We start from the raw sequence: 23,753 nt of genomic DNA, 5'->3' as shown, positions 1-23,753 counted from the left end.
CCAGTCTGCTTTGAAAGAAGCTTGCCCAAAGCAATGCCTGCTTGTGCGAGTCTGCTGCACCAGCTGGCTGTGGGGCGAGGCACCACTCTTCTGATCACTCCCTGATTTAACAGAACAGACACTGCCACTAAGTACTACTGCAGTTTGGACTGCTTTTTCCTTGGTAAAACAGTAGTGCAGGGAACAAAAGTAAATCCCTCCAGCTGCAAGTGAAAATATCAGCACTTATCACGAAGAGGCAGGAAGCTTATTCCAGCTTTGCTACGGTGCCATTCTTACCTTTGTGATGGAAAACATGTATACTCTTCCTTCCTCTTTCTTCAGGTCATTCATAAACATTGGTGCACCCACAAGCAGAACATCTGTCACAGAATCCCTGTTAACGTCCACTGAACACACCACACTGCCAAAGTAGGAGCCAATCTGAAACCAGTAGTAAGAGAGTCATGTTTGTAAATGGATTTTGTAAAGCGTAACGTTTTAGCACCTGACTCAGAAAAATTACACCCAGAAACAGTCCAATACTAATGAATGAAACTGCCTGTTGGAATGAAATTACTATATAACATACTCCAGTGTTTGAAGAATCATATCCTTACCATGTGTCCACTGCTTCTGCCCAGTAGCTGCTGCTATGGCTTTATCACTCACCAGTAAGAATGCAATCAGAGAATAAACTATGGGAGGTATATTTTTTTATATTACACTGTGCACATGAAACTACCCAATCTCTGATTTACTCTCAGATCTGTCTGTCTAACAGACAAAACCAAACCCATCTAAACTCATTGTTCTTTTCCAAATGGAGAAAAAGAGAATGAGCCTCCAAATCTCTCTTTTGATGTCATCTACTTCACAACTTCTCAGGAAGAGTGGAGCTCACTGAGTCTCTCCCAATTAGAGGTGTTGACAGAATAATACATTAAGTAGTTTTGTATATTATCTTTTACCACTAATTGGATGACTTCTTAAAATACTGTTTAAGAGTTCAGTTAACCTCACTGAAATAGTCTAGTGGCAGAGAAAAGTTCAAGTGGATTCTAAATGCATTGGAAGAAAGAGGAATTTTCAAAACAAATGCATTGCAATTTACTGCTGTGTCAATAAAAACAGATGCCTGCAAAATCTGCATTCATGACCAAAATATACTTGCCTGCTCGCCTCTCTGGGACTGCACAATTGCAATATTACCATTGCTGTCAACATCATAAATCACTACTCTGCCAGTGTAGTTGGATCTTGGTGCACCAGCAACAAAATAGACAGAGTTCTGAGTTGAGAGAACGGCAACAGAATAACCTGGGGGAAAGAAGCCAACATTTAACATGTGTGAGAAGCCATTAACTACAAGTTGTCAGTTAATTATCCATAAAGCACAGAGGATGAGTCAATCTGGTATGTTAGTTGCAGAGAATGATGCTTCCAGACAGGAAGTTAAGCTGTCACATATGTGTAAAATCTGCAATAGTCTTCTAGAGAGAACAATGACACACAGATCAAGTTGAAGCAAGTTTGCAGGATAGCATGGACAATAGTTTTTAGCCTGTTCAGTAAAACATAGACCACAAAAATGTCATGCTTGTGAAGGAGATAGGAAAAAGAGTGCAAAGAATAGCTTTGGAATGAAGAAATAAAGAGAAACATGAGGTGAACATTTGGGCCAGCCTTCAAATTAGGGAGGAACACCTAGCTTCTGCAAAGCTTGCAGTGCATTTTCCCACAGCTCACCAAACCACAGCCCAGTGCTTTGGCTGAATAGAACAGGCTGTATTAATGGCTTGTCAGCTGAAGGGCTTAGGTTGATTGAACTTCTTTGAACATTTTAATCCTCATTCCCATTATTCTAACATTATTTGCTTTCAGGAAACATCTTTTAATACCTGCAAATATTTTAAACATGTATTAGCACTATAAATCTAGCATTAGTACATATTTTACATTTCTGTGGTTTAATTACAGCAAATTTATTTTAACAGAAGAAAACAAAATCATCCTTTATAAAGACTACAGTTAAACTGAACAACAAAATCCAGTGATTGGGCAGAATATGCAGCTTTAGCAAGCTACAGGACAACGTGAGGAGCACAGCCTAAATGGATTACACCTTGGTCATTACATATACCAGTCTAATTCAGATTTGGATTCGGACACTGTTTTTTTAGGGAGATAACATCATTGGAGACGAGAAGTTCAACAAGCAACAACAAAACAAAATTTTATCCTGCAAGTTAAGGCCACACATTCCTAATTAATACAGCATACAGCCATTTGAAGTGAGAGGGTGCAGTGCAGAATGGAGGCCAATCTAGTGAGCTGTGATGTACTAGCAGCCCTTAGCTGGCGAGAGCGAGCTGGTACAGAGAGGTCTTAGTGTGGGACAGAAGGAAGTAGAAGGGAAATGAAAGGACAGAAAATGCAACAACATTGTTGGCTCCAAAAAAATTAAGGCCAATACTCTAAAAGTGCCTTGTGGAGAAGAGCTGAAAGGGAATGACCTGACCTTTTAAGAATTATTCTAGAAAAGGGAAGAATAGAAAGTCTGAAGAGGTCACACATGTAAAAGAGCTACTGCTCATTATGTTAGGTTTAGTTTATTCATTGTGTTGGATGCAAGTAATGCTAAGCCGTAGGGAAAAGAGCATGTGAGTTGCAAAACTAGCATTGCATTAAATAACTTCAAGGATAAGAAAGTCATAGGTGCTTAATGTAGGAGCATTATTCAGGGATGAATCGCCAGAGCAGGCATGTTGTAGCTTTGCAGAAAACATTTAAATGAACTGAGAATACAAACTGACTGGGTCTAGTTGGTCACAAAAACATGCACCAGAAAACATATGTGGGTTATAAATAAGAACTCTGTTAAACTGCAGCAATATTTCTAAAACTATAAACTGAACTGGGAAAGGCCAAGGAAAGAGCAAGCACAGATGGAACGATAGCAAGTCAATCAGCTTCTCATCCACATGTAATTGGGGAAGTATGTGCGAATTTTAAAAGAAAATGTACCCATAATGACCAGTATGATACATTAAGCAGCCTTTTCAAACCTCATGATTTCTTATGTCTCTGTGACATAGCCTGATTTTTTTCCAGCTTAACACATTGATATGAGTAGAATTTTAAAACCACAATAAGGATTTCATTTCATTCCAACTGTTAACCAGTAAATAAAATCTTTTTGGATGCATAATTCTTTTCATATTCTCAAATCCACTCTTAATAGGAGTCTGGCTAGAGCAGAATTTTCCAAGTTTGTATTTCAGCCCTTACCTAGATAAGAGCTATGGTTTCTGTCCTGTAAAATCTTCTCAAATACATGGCTTGGAAAGGTGGTGACTCTGTCTGAAGACTCCTGAACTACTGTTCCACTCCAGTCATAGGCCCCAACAGCACCCAGCAGCAGAATATCCTTTAAAAAATAAAAATCAGTATTTTAGAGCTACCTATTTTAGAAAAAGTGTGAGGGAAACTGAAGTTAGTATACGTATTTCCTACATCACTGTGTTTAAGGCACTGATGCACAGTCTAATGACTGCAAGCAGTTGACTGGAGCTGCTTATAGTTACCACTTACATGCAGGACTTTACTGCCCTATTAAGAGGAACTGTCACCCTCTACTGCAAAAGGATAAGTGACTGCTTTAGCTCCCATGGCACTGCAACTCAAGATAAAATAGCTTTATTTAAACACTGTGATGCTTTCCTAAGCCTGTCCACCCTGGGGTTGGGCTTGCCAAGTCTATGCTTTTATGCACTCATGATCCTCAGAAGACTGAAGATCACACAAACAAAACTGTTAAGAAAAAGCTAAAGCCCCCTTTTTGACAACAGAAGTGCCATGACAGCACACAGAAGCTGATGGAAAAAGATTCAAAATTTCATTCTTTAACTAGGGAGATGCCCTTAAGAGAACAGTTAAATCTAAAATCCAAATTAATATGTCTTATTATACAGAATATTTAATACACAAATACTTCTTCATCTTATAATTGTACACAGAAAACAAACATAGTTTAGATTATTCACATTAAAATTCTTCACTGAACTGAGATACCATTACAGAAAACTGCAATAAAAATAGGATGTGTAATTTTCCTGAAGAAATCCCCAAATCTTCCTTAATTTTTGCCATTTCCTAGCACCAAGTGCTTGGTAAATTAAAACTTCAATTTGTGCAAATACAGAGGACTTTTAAAAAATTATTTCATTCACCTTTAAAGGCTATGAGAAGGAAAAAACCTCCCTGTATTCTCAGTTGAAAGCTGCTTGAACCACACTTGAACTTTACAACGAGAACGTATTTGGTCAAGATAATCTTAAAATTTATTAGCATGAAAAATGTATCTGATTTATTATTATTTCTGATTTCTAGAGTGAAATATGCTTTAAATAAATATTATTAACTTTATAAATGTTAGATAAATTCTTTTCAGACTTGATTTATTTAATCTTGCTGACTGCCTAGAAATATACCAGCTTTACAGTATGGTTTCAATTCTTCTGAGTTATTCAACTGCAAAATATTAACTTGGAGCAATTGAATTTTTCATGCTATGTGAATTCAGAAATCACTGAAATCTTTGGATTAACACATCTCAAAATCATTACATGAAAGAAACTGTTACTCACGTAACTTCACATATTAATGTATATTTTTTCATTTTAGAGATATACACCATCTATTAGAAGTATTTTTGTGGCATTCAAGTAAAAAAAAAAAAAGAAGAAGATAATTTGACATACTCCTGCTTGTAAAAAAATCTTAAAATTGGTCATTGTGTTTTATTAGTCTTATTTTGTTGCACTTCTAAACATTCATATCTATGTAATTACATCTATTTGTATCATTAAATAATTAAATTCACATACCTTTTTTTGTGAGTAATATGCACTGAAGCCCACCTGTGACATTTCCATTTGGAATGTATCACCTTGATCTGTACCTGGTAAAAAAAAATATTCACATACGGTTGACCCTATAGAACCACACAAGAGATCCCATCTTGCTGCCTCTGAGTGTAGCTATATAGGGATTGTATGTTATTTTTTCCAAACCCACCAATTCTCTTAGAGCATTTCCAACATTTACAAACAACGGAAATCTAAGATCTCATAAACTGTAAAATATTTGGAGGATTTAATGGCAAGTTGATAAGATGAAGTCATGATGCTATGAGTCTCTTCCGAAAAAAAAAGGCAGAAGATGATGGTAAAGATGGCTTGAATCAGTCTGCACAGTCTTGTCACTGTGGCTAAACTCTTTTTATGTTTCCTAGGAAGCACTAATAATACACTGAAATTAGCAGCTTTCATAACTGTATATTCACAACTTTCAAACAGAATATGAATGTTTATTGTCATATAGGACTTATAAAAAACCTGTTGTAATTGTCTTGAAAAATACTGTGATGTCCGGGAGTATTTCCTAAGCTAGATGGGTGGGACTCGATTAATGAGAATTCAATGGGAGTACTCAGCAAAACCCAAGACGGGGAGCTCAACCGATCCCTTGACTTGATTAGCAGCATGGGCCTGGTAAGGAACAGATGGAGGTCAAAGAGAATGGAAGATTTCATCCTGAGCACAGGTAGGCTGCTGCCATGAAAAGCTCTTTAGGGAGGGCTAAAGGCAGGTCATAAGCCTCCCAAGCAAGGTCTAAATTTGACTTTAAAAAGCTGGCTTCTGGGGGAGAAGAGTCTCTGTATCACCTATACAGCACCTTCCTCCAAACAGTAGACAGAGTACCGTGGGTGATGCTAGGGATGGAACCTGGTAGGTGCCCACCACAAAGATTGCATTACTGTAGCATTTCAGTTCTGTTATCAGTAACCTAGTCTTCTGATTTGCTTTATAAATTTACACTTGTTTAGTGTTCACACAGGTGAATCTGACAAGCATAAAGATACCTTTACTCCTCCAGTGGTAATAGCTCTGAATATATTTGGATGCATATGGACAAGCCACCAGTGGATATCTGAAGCCCATAATTTGACTGAAAACTTCAGAAACTAGGGAATATTTCCCACAAACTGCAGAAACTAACTTGAAGCTCAGGCTCATTAGGGGTGGGGTAGCTGGGGGAACACCTGTGCAAACCAGAGCCCTCCGGGGGAGCAGGGAACAGCTCACAGTTCCAGCTGCCCCTCGTTTTCACAGTACTACACTAAGGTGAAAGTAAATAAAATCCTTAGCTTATCTGCTGGAAGAATCTGATCTAATTTTTCAGAGACAATAAGTATTTTACCTTCTATACTAAAAATGCGCTCTCCAAGTGTTCCTGCTTCTTCCAGTAGTGCAGCTTCAGATGACACATTAAAGAAATACTTGTCTGTTGGATGACTAGCAATTCCTTTGATTTCTTTAATTAAGTTTTTAGTATCAAGTTCATGCCTGATTAAGTATCCCAAAACCTTGGGTAAAAAAGAACACAATAAGAAGAGTGAAGGAAATCATAGTGTTATTCCATTTCATTCTGTATTATTTGAGTAAATATTCTACATATTGAAAAAAAATTACCTTCATTCATATTACTGAATTGCTTATCAGACTGTATTCCTATTCAAGGCACCATTCAGACAGGAAAAATACATAAACCAAAGCAAAGGAGATACCCATGGAAGTTGCTCAGGTAATACTGGTTTTTCTTTTTCAGCCAGTTAAAGATGACCAATATTTCGCTAACTCATAAAGATTAATTTCACCTAGTTTCAGTATCACCAGTGTAACGATGCATGCATTATATACAGCTTAAGTATAGAACATGCACTTTCAGACATACACACCAAAATGATCTTTCAAAAATTGCAACAATAAATATAATTATAGTATTACTTACAGCAATGCCAAATCTGGTTATATTGTCTTCATTGCATTTACCTATCACTGTTTTCAAGTTGGAGCCATCATGTGATTCACCATCCGTCACAACAACCATTACTTTTGTGGCTGTTGGACGTCCTCCCGATTCAGGTGAGAAGGCATACTGTCTGTTATAAAATATTGGATTTATCACATGTCAATTTATAATGGATGGAATTTGGTACGTATAGTGTAATGGATGTCTATCACTGACTTAGAACAAGGTGCATCTGCAGTGCTTTTTTATTTGTAAAATAATGATCTTAAATAAGAATTTTCAGTTACGCTCCTGATAGCTTCTTCTCAAAGCACTGCTCAAAGAGCCATCAGAAATGTAATCAAGGAATTTAAAAAAAAAACAAGTAGGACTGGATGGTATTTCTGATAGAAATGTACATTCCAGGGAAAGTAATATTTTTTTGTACAAATATTTCTAAATAAAAAGGTTTTTTTTGTCAGAACTATTAAGTTTTGTAACACCAGAATAGCCAGGAATTGGCTCCACCAAGTTCAAACAAAAGGGGAAGAGTTATTAATATGTTCCTCAATACTACTGCAGATATTGATTCCATTGAAGGCCGAGTCTGTTCCTAAACAAAATTTTTCAAGGCCATTTGATTTAGCATGTATTTTGGCCTAGAGTCCTGTCCTTTATTCAACTGCAAAACAGCACCTTTCATTGAGAAACAGACCTGGTTTGTATAAGTATTCAGAGTCATAGCACATTGTTTTAAGTTTTTCCTATTTTTCATGCTGCTGGTGCTGCAGTGACAAACTGAAAAGAGACAAGAGATTTTATTTTCCCTGCAATCAACCAAAGTCTGACCTGCAAACAAGAATGCTACTGGTCCTACTGAATCCCTAGATAAACATTACTTCTTTCAATGGTTTTGTATCTTTCCTAAAAGCTTGTCCATGGTATTCGATGCACTGTCATATTTAGACATCTGTGACAGCCCAAACAATTCTGTTGGGTACCAGAACTACTTTAGGGTAGAGTTTAACCCAATGGTTAAAGACTGCTTTTCAGCAAGTCTAGTTTACATATCCCTGTACTGTTCTGCATGGGGCACTGTAAATGTACCTGAAGGATTCTGCCTGGCACTGGAAACCTCCTCAGAGGCTCCAAGTGCGTGCACTCTCAGTGGGAATGAAATTCAGGATGTGCTCGCTGCCTTGTAAGGTAAGTTAACAATAGCTGCACAGTAATCATCCATGTATTTTACCTTGCATTGTCAATGGCCTTGAAAGTATTAGTGAGATCTCCTCCCTTCTGATATGTTCCCTCCATTGCTTTAACAACCTCATCCTTTGTTTGGTATGTATTCAAGTTGAACACTACACGGGGATCATTAGCATACTGAATTAAACCCACCTATACAATAAAGAAATTATGTTAGATTACCATGCATTACAATCAGTTACACAGAATCATGATGCTTACTTATTATCAGGTTGGAGTAAAAGATCTGCAGATGCACATGGGATTATAACTGTCTTTCAACACATATGAAAGCAATTAATATTAACACATTTGGAAAACAAAGAAAGCTAAAATGCTCTTGCACCTTATATAATCTATTATGGACTACAATATGTTAATGCAAACAATCTGAAATAGTCATTAAATATTTGCTTGGTTACTTCTGGAAGAGCTGATGGATAGCAATAATAGAGAGAGCTCTGGGAAAAATGAGAAAATAGCAGAAATTCTACAAGCTGACAGCACGTCAGTCTGATCTCTTCTAAGGAAATCCTAAAGGTTAGTTACTTGACAGCACTGCAAACCCTATTTATTTTTAATACAGGTGAAGCTAAAGACATACACTAAGATGTACATTTAGTATGAAAGAAGAAAAGAAGATGCTAAAGGTGAGGTCAGAAAGGACTGAGCAGGTAGCCTAGCTTTTAAGCACCTCACTTCCAAAGTAGCCCAAGGAAGAAGGCAGGCTTTGGGAGAGAGATTTCCAGTGCTCCAGTCTTTGTTCCCAGAACTATTTATGGAAAATTGACAACTGTAAAGACAGAAAATGTTTAAAAAAAAGGCAATAAGATTTTCCTTACCATCATCAAATTAAAAGGAAAAAAAGAACTCAAAGATCAGATAGTAACCAAGCAGGAAAAACTCCTATTTTAAAGGTGCAGTAGTTGGAAAGTAAGAGCCATAAGAAAAGCCCACAAAAAAATCTGTTCTACTTTTACCACATCCCCACAGACTATATTTTAATTACTTTTACACCTAATGCATGAAAGAGATCTGACTCCCCTAGATATAACCTAGACTTCTGTTTCAGTTGGTTTATGTTTTGAATCAAATTACTAATTCATTTTGAAATAGGTTAGCTGTGAGATAAAAAACCCAATACTGAAAGACATAGGACAACTGTGTAATCTGTGGCTTTGGGAGAGGTACTGTAGTTATGCTAAAGCACATTTGGTTTCCTTTAAAATTGCTAATAAAACCCATTATCTTTTGGGGTTGTTTTTTTTTGTTGGTCTTTCTCAACGATGTCTTTGACTTACCTGGGTTTTGTTAAGGCCTATGTCTAAGCCTTGTATAAATTTTTTCAAAAATGCCCGCACTGCATCCCAGGGATAAATGCTGTTTGACTCATCACAGACAACCACAACATCTATGACAGAGGAACACTCTAAAACAAAAATAAAAAGTGGACACTAAAAGCACTTTCAGTCTCAATATACTTATAACTCTTTGGCTAAATCTAGAGGTGCATATTTAGGTCGTACACAGGCAACACTTCAGATCAGGAAGGTTTTGCCAGAATGAGGACTCAATAGAAACATATGCAGATTTTGAGCCTGCGCTGGTGCAATCTTCTGAATTCAGAGAAGTGAGTCCATACTCATATCAGCATTGGATCACGATTTGTCAGTCCTTATGTGTGAATCACAGGACTTTGTTTTTTGCATATACTTCCTTTAAAAAATCCCAAATTAAGAGTCCCCAACACAACATATCTTGATTTTGTTTGATATGTTTTTTTAATTGAATCTGTTTTGCACATGTTGCCTTACTTTGAACAGCAGGAGAAAAGCTTCTTAGGATCTGGAAACTTGGACTGATTTCAGAACAGACTCCTGTTGCGTAGTATTGGCTTCCACACTGCTGTGCCCACAAGGGACCACAAGTCTTAAAAACAGCAACAAAAAGAAACTATAAAAACAACAAATATTTGTCTCACCCTATCCATGTATAAAAGCACAATAAGCAGGACTACAGGTATATAGGAGCAGAGGAGCCCTCTTGGGTTATCAGACCAAATCCCTTGCAATCACAGTGACAGTGTAACCCCTTTCATAGACTTTCTCATTGAAAGTACTTTCTGTTCATGATCATCCTAGTGCCTCCTTCTGAAAGCTGGCCTCTCCAGAATACGCACAGTTATAACATCTAAGGAGAGTGACTTGGTCTGCTAGGAATCTGTGCTGCTTTAGGCCACCTGCTCTACAAATTATTGTTTTAAAACTAGAGTTGGTATTTGCACATCGCTTATAAGCGTGCGGAGAAGTACTTCCACTAACCAGGAGGTGGCATCAGAACCATGAGCATGCAGATCGCTGCAAAAATGCGGAGAAGACCTTTTCTTGCGGTATGTCGGATTACCACCAACAGTGTGACCAGACTGAAGAGTTTTGTGATCAGTGCGCGTGCACACGCACACACACACACTAACTAGTTTGAGAAGCCTTGTTCCCAAGGGAAATTCACTTTGCCAAAATATTTACAAGTTAAACTTCATCATCCCCAGTTAGGGTGCAGCCTCACAGTAGGCACTGTCCTATTTAGCTGCAACTAAAAGGGGAAGTTTGGCCCTGGCCTCACATATGCTATGGCTACGTGTTTTGTTGCCTTCTGGGGAAAATAATCTTGCTTCTTTGCTGAAAATGGCCTCTGTAAAAAGAAAAATTTTCAGCTGGATCAACCAGCTGGTTGCATGACAGCCACACTTCTGATATTAGAAAGATAGGTACAAAAGTACCTACATGAAAAAGACAGAATTTTGTCATGAGGATATTTGGGAGGGAAGGATTTTCTTTTTAAAAGAAAATCATGTTAGGAACTCAAGGAAAAAACATAACCTCTGTTCATCTGTTCTGAAAGAAATGATAGCTTTATCACGTATAATTTCTGATTGCCCTATCCAATCAGGAAAGCTTGGAAAACAGAAAATGCAGCATCTCTGTTTAGGAAGAGAAGACAAAGTGAACAGCACTATTACCCTTTTCTCAAGAATATTGAAAAAAAAGGTAATTAAAGGCAGAAGTAAATGGAAATTGACCTAAATCACACAGTGGTTTACCAGTGGTAGACCACATCAAACTATTCTAACATACTTGAGAAGATGGCAGATTTTCTAGACATGAGAAAGGAAGTATATCTACGTTATCTGATCTTGAGATAAGCACTCTTTTTAGCTGCTACATGCAGCACAATTAGTTTTACTGGAAAAGATGGATATTTACAGAGGTGGAAGGTACAGAACAAATCACCTATACTGGTAACTATGAAGCTGAAGAGAGTTACTAGCCTTTAAAGTTATTTTTAATTTAAAGTCCTTTTTAGATCAATCTCATTTGCCCATTTTCTAGTTTTCTTCTGCATTAGTGGTTACTCAAAATTGTGATATTAATCTTAGAGCAAAAAATAGAAATGTTTTAATAAATTTGCTGATCTTCACTTTAAAACAAAAAAAAGGAAAAGCTCTAATGTTCTAGCATTGTTAGAGTCAGAAATTTAAGATGCGTCATTAATGCAGGGGAAAACAGCGTGATCACATATCAAGAACTGATGAACTTGAAAAATGCAACATTATAAGGGGGCATAGACTGCCCTTAAGGACTAATGTTAGGAAATGCAGGCATAAACTGGGAGCCCACTGAGTAGGAGAGAGAGGAGCAGATGGACTGGGCACTGCCTGATTGCAGGGTGACCATAAGCATACAGCCAGCATCCAAAGGAAATACATGACAAGAAGCGCACTTGCAGTTGAGACACAGAAATACCAAATACACTATATAGAGCCCTGAAAAGACTTAGGTGGAATACGGCATAGATCTGGTCATTCATGTTCCAGAGAGGTGTATTTTAAAAAGTTGCATTTCAGCCAAAAAACTCTGTGTTTGTTTAGCAAAGCAAAGGACAAAGGAGAACGATTGTGGGGTGTTAAATATAGAAGGGAGATTTTACATGTAGGGAGATGTGAGCTGTTCCTTTCAACTAAAGGCACAGCGCTGCCCCAGGAACAAACAGATAGTAACTTACATCTGAAATCTGGAAAAAAGTTGTTAACCATCAGTGGAATTCTTAAGCACCTTTCCAACAGGACTAAGCATGCCTCAGAAAATTGTAATGAGCATGTGGAAGTGACTGCCCTGTACTCAAGGTACCTGTAGGAAGCCATCACATGGCATCAAACAGCTGAACCAGCAGGACTCACAAGATACAGTACAGACATGCCAGGCTGGGTCATGCTCCAGCCAAGCAGCCCATGGATGCAGCACAGGCTGGTGCAAGTGCATGGAGGCTGAGAGAGAAGCAGCCACAAGAGGAAGGAGCACAGTGAGCTGGGAGGAGGAAGCCATGAGCATAACCCAAAGAGCCCATCACAGAGGCCAGCTGCCAGACACAGTGTCTCAGAGCAGTGTCCTGGCTGGCAGCAGCTTGCAATTACGAGCAGACAGTCTCTGCTTGTTGTCCAACTCTTGCCACAGCTAAGTCATGGGGCTTTTGGTATTTGTTGAGGCCAAGTCACAGCTAAGCACCTGTCTCCAATACCCCATTCTCCTTATGTCAGAAAGAACTCCTGTTGCCAAAGACGTAGCTAACTGTTCATGTCTTAGCTTGCAAGGGTTTTTTTTGTTACTTTATGGAATTTAAGGAGAGTCGGTCAATAACATATGAATCATGAAATTCTTTTTAACAGAGAGAAGTTCAAGTATTATTAGAAAATACAAATTTTTCTGCATGAGATGTTTTAAATCGCTGCAATTACTGATACTGATTGAAAGTGGGTATGCATAAGATAGTATTAACAGTAATTAAAGATATTAACCAAGAGACAGAATAAGATTTTTTTGTCAATATCTTCTCAAGCCAACAATCAATAAAAGCACTGTTGCTGTATTTGAAGTTATGACTAACTTTACTAAACTCGAAGGGAGCTGCTGGAAAGGTTGGAATTAGACCTCCTTATAAGTATGTCAATGAACTGGGCTATGTGGTAATGAAGATAATAAACGTTTGAATACTTTTGCAATTACTAGGAAGACTGAACAGAAAAATACAAAGCTTAAAATGAGTCTCACAGCTCTTTTGTCTGTAGTTTCTTGTTTCACTTAATTACTGCATATGCCTACAATGTATGCATCAAACTGGAATACACCTACACTGCCAACAGTTTTCATGCTTATGTTTAAGACTATAAAAAAAAGCATATTAAACATGAGTTAACTTCCTTTCAATTATGCAATCTGTTTTACAAGCTCCAAGGAGAGTGGTTTGCAGAATACACACATAGAAAATGCATCCTCCTGCAGCTCACTAACCAAAGAAAACATACCGCAGATCCATGGGACTAGAAATCCTAACATCTCAGGAGAGCAGTCACTGTCCAAGTGCACATGTTGGAGGAGAGATCCCATACTGTCTTTTGAAAGCATAATCAGAACTATACAAGACTGCCTTAAAGATGTCCATTGTGGAAATATTCTTGCCTATGTTGTCTGACTTAAATTACAGAATCTTTAATTATGTGCCCTTCCATAGGATATTTAGATAAATGACAAAGGACAGAATTCGTAATTTTCCTGATTTTGAACCCTAAGTAATGACAGTGGGATGGAATATTTTAAAATATGCAAAATATGTATTAATCTATGGCAGAATAAAATACATTCAGCTTGGACTTATCAAAAAATGTGGAGAATTCTAGTTTCTTCATTCTCCTCAGGAAGTTCTGTGTGTACTGAATAAGTCCTTGATACATACCAGAAATCCCCCTGTTTTTGAGTTCTGTATCAGAGTCAAGCCAAGGTTCATGTCTTCCTTTATCTCAGTCACATTTGGAATATTTATTAAAGCTGAAATAAAAGGAGATTAAGTCACGAAAGAAGAGTAAATAAGATGTAGAAGCGATTTAGTAAGTTAGAATTCCTTTTTGAAAGCTTGATTTCTCAGAAGCTAAGATGCCTTTTCCAAATGACTGCATACAGTTCCGAGACTAAAGAAAGGAAAGCTAATGTTTGCCAAAAATTTGCTAACCATTAACTATAGACATAAATTAAGTATGGCCATTTAGAATACCTGCCCAGAATAGAGCTGAAAGCAAAAGAGAGGAAGAAATGGTCTACCTATTGAGTATTTTTGTCTGGCTGAGTAGCTGCAGCCATGTAGCTACTGTTACATTCCGCAAGACACCAGACTCCTCCGATCCAGCATCAGGCTTTAAAAAAAAACACCCGGAAGGAGCAGTGGAGGACAGAAATGCTCCGCACCACAAATAAACGTAAAGTAGGCATCTCGGCACACTCTGTTCCCCCATATTTTCACTGTATCCAAAAGTGAATCCCATTTTATGCTTAGTTTGCAAACACACAGAGGCAGAAAAGGCTTCGTTTCCACTCATACACTTGTCTCTCATGCACTCCACATCTGCAAGTCCCCCTGGGCGTACCAGCACAGACCCGCCACCCCCGCCTGCTACCTGGACCTGAGGCCCCCCTAAGATGCAGCTGGAAGTTTGCTAGTGAACAGACACACATCCCTGGTTTGGGGAAGATATGGACACTCACCCCCCCTGGCAGGCCGCACCAGGCCCCCTGGGCTGCGACTTGCGGTGCCGCTCCAGCCACCGGCGCGGAGCCTCTCACTGACACAGACCCCAGGTTCCACCCCCCCGAGCAGCCGGTTTTGGGACACACACCACTCCTGCCCCCATGGCTGGAGGCTAAATACCCCAATTGCTCCAGTAGCTGACACTGAGACCCCCGTGGCTCTGGCAGCTGGCACCACAGGCCGGGGCGCCCACAACACCCGGCCCAACTCCAGCGGCAGGCACCAATTTTCACAAATAGATTGGCCTGGTACAAAAACAGGAAAAAAACTGAACAATTGTAGCAAGACATTATTCGTTATAACTTACCTTGTAAATTCAGCTTTTTACATGTGGTTTTGGACATACCAACAGGACACGCGTAGATATCTCCAGTTCTGTTAGAGGGATAGCCACTCCAGGGTGAACCAACCAACAACCTGAAGTAAAAGGAACTTCATTAGGTCTTTAATGACCCTGGAAAAGTCCAGCAGCACTGTGGCATAGCATATCGCAGGTAACAGGTAAAGAGGCTTTTACCAGATAGAGCACCTAAGGCACTCAGGAGTCTTCTCCAGAGCTGTTCAGAAGCTTTACTTGCATGTTAGTACACTGGATTCACCAGGGGCGACTTCGGTGGAGAAGCCTCTGGGGATTAGGCTGCCTCAAATAAGTGTACTGCTGTTTCTGTGACATTATGTCATAATGTCAGAAGAAATACAGCAAAGATATTAATATATACAGATGCATACAATTTAGAAATACATACGTTGGGGATTGAGAGACAAAAAATATATTGTCCTGTCAGTTAACGGTTAACTGATTCCTTTTAAGTTATTCTTTTAACTGATAAGAAGCATTTCGTACAGGATCTGCTCAGCAACAGTCAAATGCTTATGTCTGAGCTTGAACACTACCACACCTTGGCAACACTGAGTCAGAAAGAAAATACTCCAGGTGACAACAGTCTGCCGCATGAAGTATTTAATCCCCAACAAGAAAGCTGAGACTTAAAATAAGTTGTGCCTTCAGTATAAAGTGATTCACTGACTCATTCCTTCATCTGCCATAAGGTTTCCCCTCTGATATTTGCTCCTCAAGACCCCTTTAATTTTTATCTGAAAGCCTTCACAAAACCAGTTAATTCAACCCCTGGGAATACTGCTTAAGAACACCTATTTTTCAGCGCAACTGTCTGAGAGAGTGAAACCACCAGACAGTATAGGGCTGTGTAGGGCTGGAAGAGAAGGACAATTCTTTATACAGTTTAACATGCAGTGAAAAAAGGGTAAGGCAAAACATGACCATAGGAAGAAGATCTCAAGGGATATGCAAAAATGAAACAGATTATTAGAAAACAGGGACTGTGGATATTTGCTCCAGTAGCAATATGACCTTCCTTTCATATAGAACAGTCTATGGTAGGAATTAATGCATTTATGGGACAGTAAAAGGACAAGCAATGGGACCCCAGTAAAGGATAAGGAGTTTCAAATGAAACCATCTTTTTTAGTTGGTCAATAGGTTACTAAAAGCAAAATTGTCATCCTCTGAAATTTCATAGGTAGCTAATGCAAACACCTTGCACTATAAAAAGAACACATTTTATGAAATTATTCTGTTTCAAAGCAATTGCTATATATCATATTAACTTTTCAGGGATCATCTGATTTTACTACTGCAATTTTATAACTCGTTTGAATAAAATGGCTTTGATAAAAATACATAGTTTTAGATGCACAAGCAAGAGCTTGAGTCCTTTTTAGCTTTTTCAAAGAAAATACTGCTAACTGCATTTTTTTAGTTTATTTCATCTCAATTAAACACAAACTTAAGAGCACAAATAATGTTACTCTGTTTTACCAGTTTGGTTTGGGGTAACTTCAGATGCTATTTTCTGTGTGTAGAAATATTTTAAAAATACTTACCTCCTTCTTATTCACCCTGTTGAAAAACAGTGATTACGCAGGCAGCAGGAACAGGATTTTGTGTAATTTTAGCATCTCTAAACCTGCAATTCAGGTTCATATAAATACCTCTCCATATAAAAACAGTGCACATTACACTGGCTGTGAGGGAGGCCTCTGATCCTCTTGTTATTTTCTGAGGAATATAGCCTTTTCTGTACAGTCAAAATGAGAACCACCATAGCTCAGGACCAAATAACCAGACATCAGGAGAAACTACTCCATCGGTCATGTGCCAAATGATGATAAAACCTGCAAACGTTTGTAGTGACACAGAGGGCTGGAGCCAGTCAATAGTGATCGACAGGAGGAAGACATGGTGTTACAGTGTCCCCCCTTGTTAGATACTACAGAGTTATTTACAGTTATAAAATGCTAACTGGGAGAGAGAAAGGGCTAACAGTTTTCATGGAAACACAAAACAGTTTTTAAAAGGATGGCAGCACTGCATGCGCAATATCTGAAATTGGAACAGCTTTTCAGCATTAACTGTCAAGCTAAATATTGCGCTGTGTACATTTATAAATATTTGTAAGTTTTCCTAAGTTTCCCAGAAGGCAAATGTATTTCAGAGTCCCCGCAGGAGGACAGCTACTGTTCAAAGAATGACCTTAATGGATCTTGGAAATACCCCTGCACCACTTTGTCTGGTCATGAAACTTGCTGTAAATCTCTCCACCGCAATGGCATCACTCTGCAGCCATGGGTTATCCTGAAGCCCAAAGCAAATAGTTTCACTCACGAACAGAGTGAGAGCAAGAGGCGGAGGAGGAGAAGCATGCTTGAGCGCTAGCTGTCCCCAAATCAAAGCCTAATTCCAAGCCTATCTCCAACCCTCACCCTTGCTACTGGCATAAACTAAAGACAAACACCATCCACAGAGTTTAGGAAATGCAATTCTCTCCCTAGACGCACCCTATAGGCACATGCTCCATGGGCTTTATGCTGCTCAGCAGTCACGTGGGCTGTGAAACTCCTATTTTCCCCAACCTCAACATTAATTCCAACCCAAACATCTATTCATACCAAGGAATCATCACTCTTTATACCCAATTCACTTCTAGAACTTAAGATTCACAACTGCATTTTACTTTTGCTAGCCATAAAACTAACCTTGTAGCTGTTGCATGGTACAAACAGAAAAATGTAAGCCAAAGAAGACAAACTCTTCTAATTTTAAACCCAGATCTAAATCTATGCCAACTGTGCCCATAGCAAACTTAATTTTGTCCTTCATTTAGCTTACACTCCTCATACTTTACTGGAAGTTATTATACTACCTTCCTCCCCTGCTGTATTAGCTTTCCTTGTAGATTTGCAGGGTCCACAAATCTCAATGACATAACTATGCTGTAGGCCAAAAAATGCCACTCCATACACAGAATTTAACACTTAGAACTGACTATTACCAACATGGTGATTTTCAGAAATGAACAGAGCTGTTAAACCCCTTCACTTATTTGAATAGTCTAACCTGCTATCAATACACTCCTGAAAAAAAGTTATTGACCAATTTCTGCCAAGCCTAGCCCTCTACCTTTAATTGCCAACCTTAAAGGTCCTAGGAAATAACTTAGTTATTCTTTCTCTTGTACCCTGAGTTTTACTTAAGCTTAATACTAGCCTTAATCTATATTAGAAATCAGCAGGTCCTACCTGCCTTTGAAAATTAACATAAACCATTACAGTAGAGAGTTACACAATACTACTCTGGGAAAATGCATGTGTATCTTTCTGAAGCATCAGAAGTGAAGAAACCAAGTGTGATGGGTTGACCCTGGCTGGACGCCAGGTGCGCACCAAAGCCGTTCTATCACTCCCCCATCCTCAGCTGGACAGGGGAGAGAAAAATATAACAAAAGCTTGCGGGTCGAGATAAGGACAGGAGAGATCATTCACTAATTACCGTCACGGGCAAAACAGACTCAGCTTAGGGAAAATAAGCTCAATTTATTACAAATCAACCACAGTAAGGTAATGAGAAATAAAACGAAATCTCAGAACACCTTCCCCCCACCCCTCCCTTCTTCCCGGGCACAACTTCACTCCCGGATTTCTCCACCAAGCCCCCCCAGCGGGACAGGGATGGGGTTTACGGTCATCACACAATATTTTCTGCCGCTTCACCTCCTCAGGGCGAGGGCTCATCACACTCTTCCCCCGCTCCAGCTTGGGGTCCCACCCACGGGAGACAGTCCTCCACAAACTTCTCCAACGTGTGCCATTCCCATGGGCTGCAGTTCTTCACGAACTGCTCCAGCATGGGTCCTTTCCATGGTGTGCAGTCCTTCAGGAGCACACTGCTCCAGCGTGGGTCCCCCACGGGGTCACAAGTCCTGCCAGAAAACCTGCTCCACGGGCTCCTCTCTCCGCAGATCCGCAGGTCCTGCCAGGACCCTGCTCCAGCGTGGGGTTCCCATGGGGTCACAGCCTCCTTCGGGAACCCACCTGCTCCGGCGTGGGGTCCTCCACGGGCTGCAGGTGGAGATCTGCTCCACCGTGGACCTCCCTGGGCGGCAGGGGGACAGCCTGCCTCACCAGGGTCTTCACCACGGGCTGCAGGGGAATCTTCGCTCCGGTGCCTGGAGCATCTCCTCCCCCTCCTTCTTCACTGACCTTGGTGTCCGCAGGCTTGTTTCCCTTACATGTTCTCACTCCTCTCTCTGGCGGCTGTTTCTCACTCTCCCAGCTTTTTTTCCTTCTTAAAAATGTTATCACAGAGGTGTTACCACTATCACTGATTGGCTCGGCCTTGGCCGGCGGCGGGTCTGTCTTAGAGCCGGCTGGTATGGGCTCGCTCTCTCTCAAACACAGGGGAGGCTTCCAGCAGCTTCTTACAGAAGCCACACCTGTAACCCCCCCCCCGCTACCAAAACCTTGCCACATAAAACCAGTACACCAAGAGAGTATCTGGCTAGCATCCTGCTAACCACAAAATTATTTTCTACTATGATTAAACAGGATGCACATGAACCAGAGTGAAACAGAAGGTATCAGGAAAAAAAGCAAGAAATGAGTACTATCATATATAGTGTATTAATTAAGGGTCTTTTTCAGCCATGACTTAAATATTTATTTTTACAAAACTTCCTTATGTGTCATTGTAGACTGTCTTTACACAATACTATAGCAATTAGCATGTAATATTGCCACTGATTTTATTATTCAGCTCCTTAATCAGTCTCCAACACTGTATACAAAGCAATAGAACTACATGAAGTCAAACAAAGTTCAGTGGCAATGCCATACCACACAGGCTGCAGGAGTGGCAGATCAAAGCGCAACAGGAATTATTTCTGGGAAATTACACCATGACAAAGCTAGTAACTGGCAAAGTGTGATGTAGCAGAAAACAATATCAGAATTCATGGCGAAGGGCTGAATTCCCAGCTGTTGCCAGAGCACATTTTATATTTTCTGGTTTCTTTTTTTTTTCTTCTTCTTTTCATGCATTTGCTCTTTAGTGTGTTTTTTTTAAACGCAAAGATGGCTAATAGGAAATAGGAAAATTAAAGTAGAAAGCACCTCTTAAATCATGTGGCCCTTTTCCCTAAAATTACAGGAAGTGATGAATAGGTATGAAGACCAGAAAACACTTCACTCTCATAGATGCTTCTCTGCACACCCTAAACCACTTTGTCACCACCTAAAACTTTCAATGCTTTGAACAAAAGCCTCAAAACTCCAAAAACCATAGTGAGCAATGGCAAGAGAGTTTGACTGACAAACTTAAAAGGTCTATAAGACAGAAGCCAGAGCTGCTTCTCCAAGAAGGAAAAAGGCAAACTGTAGGGCATGCAGTTGGGGGAAGCAAAAGCTGGGCAAAGAAATCAACGTTAGCAGTGGTGCTGGCACCAAAAAGAAGGAACTGTAACAATGGCAGCATTTTGTTAAAAAAAAAAAAAAAAAAAAAGGTTGGCAGAAATTACCCTCCTCATTAAAATCAGAAGGCTTTGAAAATGTATTGATTTCAACAAAAGTTGCTACAGACATATGTCTTTTTGGCAAAATATCTTATTGGTCTGAAGAGGCAACACACCACCTCAGGAGAAAGGCTGCTGGGCTTTGATGACTAGTGAGCAGTATGCAATGATTTTTAGAACTATTTAATAGTGCAATGATTATATGATGCATCAGTAAGGGCAGTGCATATTAAAGTGTCATTATTGACATGATATGGAATGAAACAAGTATTTTAAAGAAGAAAAATCCCGCAATATAAATTCCAAAACAAAATTCAAAAATTCCAAATCCTGAGCACACAGACACAACTGAGCAGGGTGGCTACAACTGGATACCAAACAGTACCTCATAAGCAGACTGTATCCACAGGCTAAAGACACATATGGGTAGGAAAAAGCATTTTAACAGCTATACACAGCTATTCAATCTTCCTCACCCAAGACAGACATAAACCCAAATCTCATCATGGAGTAAGTACTATTATCTTTGCAGAATGTACTATCAGCTGCTGTTCAGGGCATGCACATTCAAGACAAACTTGATGTGGTACAATCAGTCTTTCTAAAAGATTATATTTATAAAACAACAGAGAATTTGATCTCACTTTAAGGTTCAAAACCAGACGATCTCATGACAGGGAGAACCAGAGCATAAACTGAATGATGTTTCTGTTGTGGCTAATTACTTGTGTGGTGGACTGCCTAAACTTTCCTAATTGACAAGTTTCTTTCGTGTTCACAATTTCCCTTGAGTTCATTAAAGAGCTCCTGTTTTGAAATTCCCACCAGACACCATGAAAAGCTTGAGCTGTGCTTGACTTGCAAGTTTGTCTTTATTTACGAGCATCACATGCCATGAATGCCCAGCAGACTAGTGTCCAATTATCCTGGATCATCTGACTCTACACAAAAAGGGCTCCCTCGCTGGTTTGTGTCACAGCTTCCCAACACGTACCAGCCCCCTCTATAGCCCTGCACTCCTGGTTGGACTGCCTTCCCTCTTCTCTCTGAACTCATCTCCACGCAAAAGTGGTAACATACTGCTACATGCAGTCCCAATTCTGCAAAAAAATCTCCTCTTTTTATCATTTTCTATAGCCCTTATTACCTCAGGAGATGTATCTCACAGAAATACAGCTGAATAATATAACTAGCATCTGCTGTTTTTTCTGTATCTCTCCTTTCTGCTCTTTGAGAGTGTACAGGAGGATTTTTAAAGCTGTATTTAATATAGCACCATGTCATTTCATTAACAGAAGCAAAGTCTAGGAAGTGATGAAATTTCAGGTTGATCTCAGATTCTGGATAACCTCTCCCTTGGAGAGATGTGCCACCCCAGCAGCATTTGATGTGGTGAGGAGCCCCACTGTGCCTGAACAGAGTTTTCAAGTGCATCACATTCTTGCTGCACAACGATGGTCTTTTCATAAAAGCATATGGTGATAAATGCTCGCCTCTGACAGAAAGCAGCATCCTGATCTTACGCAAAGCTCGGACTGTTCATCTCACTCCTGGTTCAGCCATAGCGACAAGCACTTTGAACATGGACTGCAGCCTGTGTGTTGCTTATAGGACAAAGCAACTCTACTGAACAGCTTGAGTATTTTTTTTTTTAAATATTGCACACAAGAAAAAGCTTTATTGTCCCAAGAAAAACAAAATAGCCTAGCAATGAAGAGAACAAGAGAGTAAACCATGGCTTTTTTTTAATCCTGTCTAATGATTTCTTGAGGGAGACTGAAAGAGCTTTTCTTCACTGAAGAGTCTCTAACAGGTCATGGTTACTAGAACAAGAGCTGATAAAATTCCCCTGACTTTTGGAGCTATGGTCAGACACTCTGTGAATGAACAAATGATGATGTGCCTATCTACATAAAAGTTTCCCAGATTCATATTATTCATATATTTGGGAGAAGACAGGAAATGTTAGTCCAAAGTTACTTCCTCTCCCAAACTCCACCACACATTATCCAAGAAAATGGTAGTGGGGGAGTTTTTATATCAGAATTAAAAATAAAACAGGGAAATATAAAACATAAATAGCGTGGGTGAGTATGGAACCTAGCATTCCTGTTGCAAGCTTGTAGAAAACCTAACAAGAAGGATAAAAAACAGGACATAATTTCTTCATGTATGAGCCAAAGCATTCAATTCACTTCAGGCAGACATTCTTGTTATCCTTCAATGACTTCACACAGAAGTTTTAAAAAAAGAGAGCTCTGATCTATGGGTGACTAAACACATAATTAAAGCAGGCAGAAACACAGTGAGAAGACACCACAACATCAGGCGAGGAGTGGGTGTAAGTTGGGAGCCTACCCAACAGAGGGAGAGGAAATGCTGAGCTCTTAGTTCAGAGGATACAGCTCTGCTCTTCTCTTGCTCTGCCTCCTGGTCACTGGTGGTAAACACAGTAACACTGGAGATGCAGTGAGATCTAGGCAGTCTTACATCTTTGCACATGCAACCAATTGCAACTGCACTGTATCTCTGCACAGGGCTATGCATAAATGCATCAGCTATCTCAATATTTTTGTATGGGCTTTTCCAAACTTTAACTGTAAAATACATTTTCATATGCATTTCCATGGCTTTCAGATTTTGACATCTTACTTTCTTTTTAACTGAAAAAAGTTCAGTTACTTACTATCTGTCCATCATCAATTAAACATGCCAGTTTGTGGCTATTTTAGTTCTGACACTGTTTCAATCTTTGGAGAATGACAGATCTAAAATGTCTCGGCTTATGATAATACATACAACCTGTGTGACTTTCCCCCATAGACTTAAAGCCATATATAGACAAATAATCACTTAAAGTAGTTGAGTGCCACTGAATTATTTATAGAAATATAGTCCTTGCCATGAAAGACACCTTAAGCTTTGTGGTTGCTGAGGCTGCAGAAGAGGAAACGATGTGTCTTCCACTAATGGGGCTTACTCTGGTTCTTTCTGAAACCAACATTACTGGAAAAAAATATTTTACTAATTACTCATCAAGCCCAATGTTGTGGCAACAGTGGATTTCACATCAAATTTTATGGCTGAAGAGATGCAGCAGACACAAGGCCTTTGCTAGGATTGTGTTACTAGATACATCCAAACACGCTGTCTTTTGAGAAGTAAACACTTAAC

The 23,753-nt window shown here is 39.5% G+C and overlaps 1 protein-coding gene across 1 annotated transcript in view; it reads right to left on the bottom strand.

The window, feature by feature from the left end:
- ITGA2 (integrin subunit alpha 2) overlaps nt 1-23,753 on the bottom strand; it is a 70,869-nt gene that overhangs the window by 27,058 nt on the left and 20,058 nt on the right. The window contains exons 3-13 of the mRNA XM_075020786.1: nt 15,020-15,129; nt 13,867-13,958; nt 9,894-10,008; nt 9,381-9,508; nt 8,084-8,232; nt 6,835-6,985; nt 6,244-6,409; nt 4,869-4,942; nt 3,271-3,409; nt 1,154-1,299; nt 280-423 (exon numbers count right to left, since the gene is read on the bottom strand). Of these exons, the coding sequence (XP_074876887.1) occupies nt 280-423; nt 1,154-1,299; nt 3,271-3,409; nt 4,869-4,942; nt 6,244-6,409; nt 6,835-6,985; nt 8,084-8,232; nt 9,381-9,508; nt 9,894-10,008; nt 13,867-13,958; nt 15,020-15,129 (1,414 nt within the window). The remainder of the gene's footprint in view (nt 1-279; nt 424-1,153; nt 1,300-3,270; nt 3,410-4,868; nt 4,943-6,243; nt 6,410-6,834; nt 6,986-8,083; nt 8,233-9,380; nt 9,509-9,893; nt 10,009-13,866; nt 13,959-15,019; nt 15,130-23,753) is intronic.

The sequence above is a fragment of the Buteo buteo genome, chromosome Z (genome assembly GCF_964188355.1).
Source record: "Buteo buteo chromosome Z, bButBut1.hap1.1, whole genome shotgun sequence".
NCBI classification, from domain to species: Eukaryota; Metazoa; Chordata; class Aves; order Accipitriformes; family Accipitridae; genus Buteo; species Buteo buteo.
This window is presented reverse-complemented; position numbering and strand designations above follow the sequence as displayed.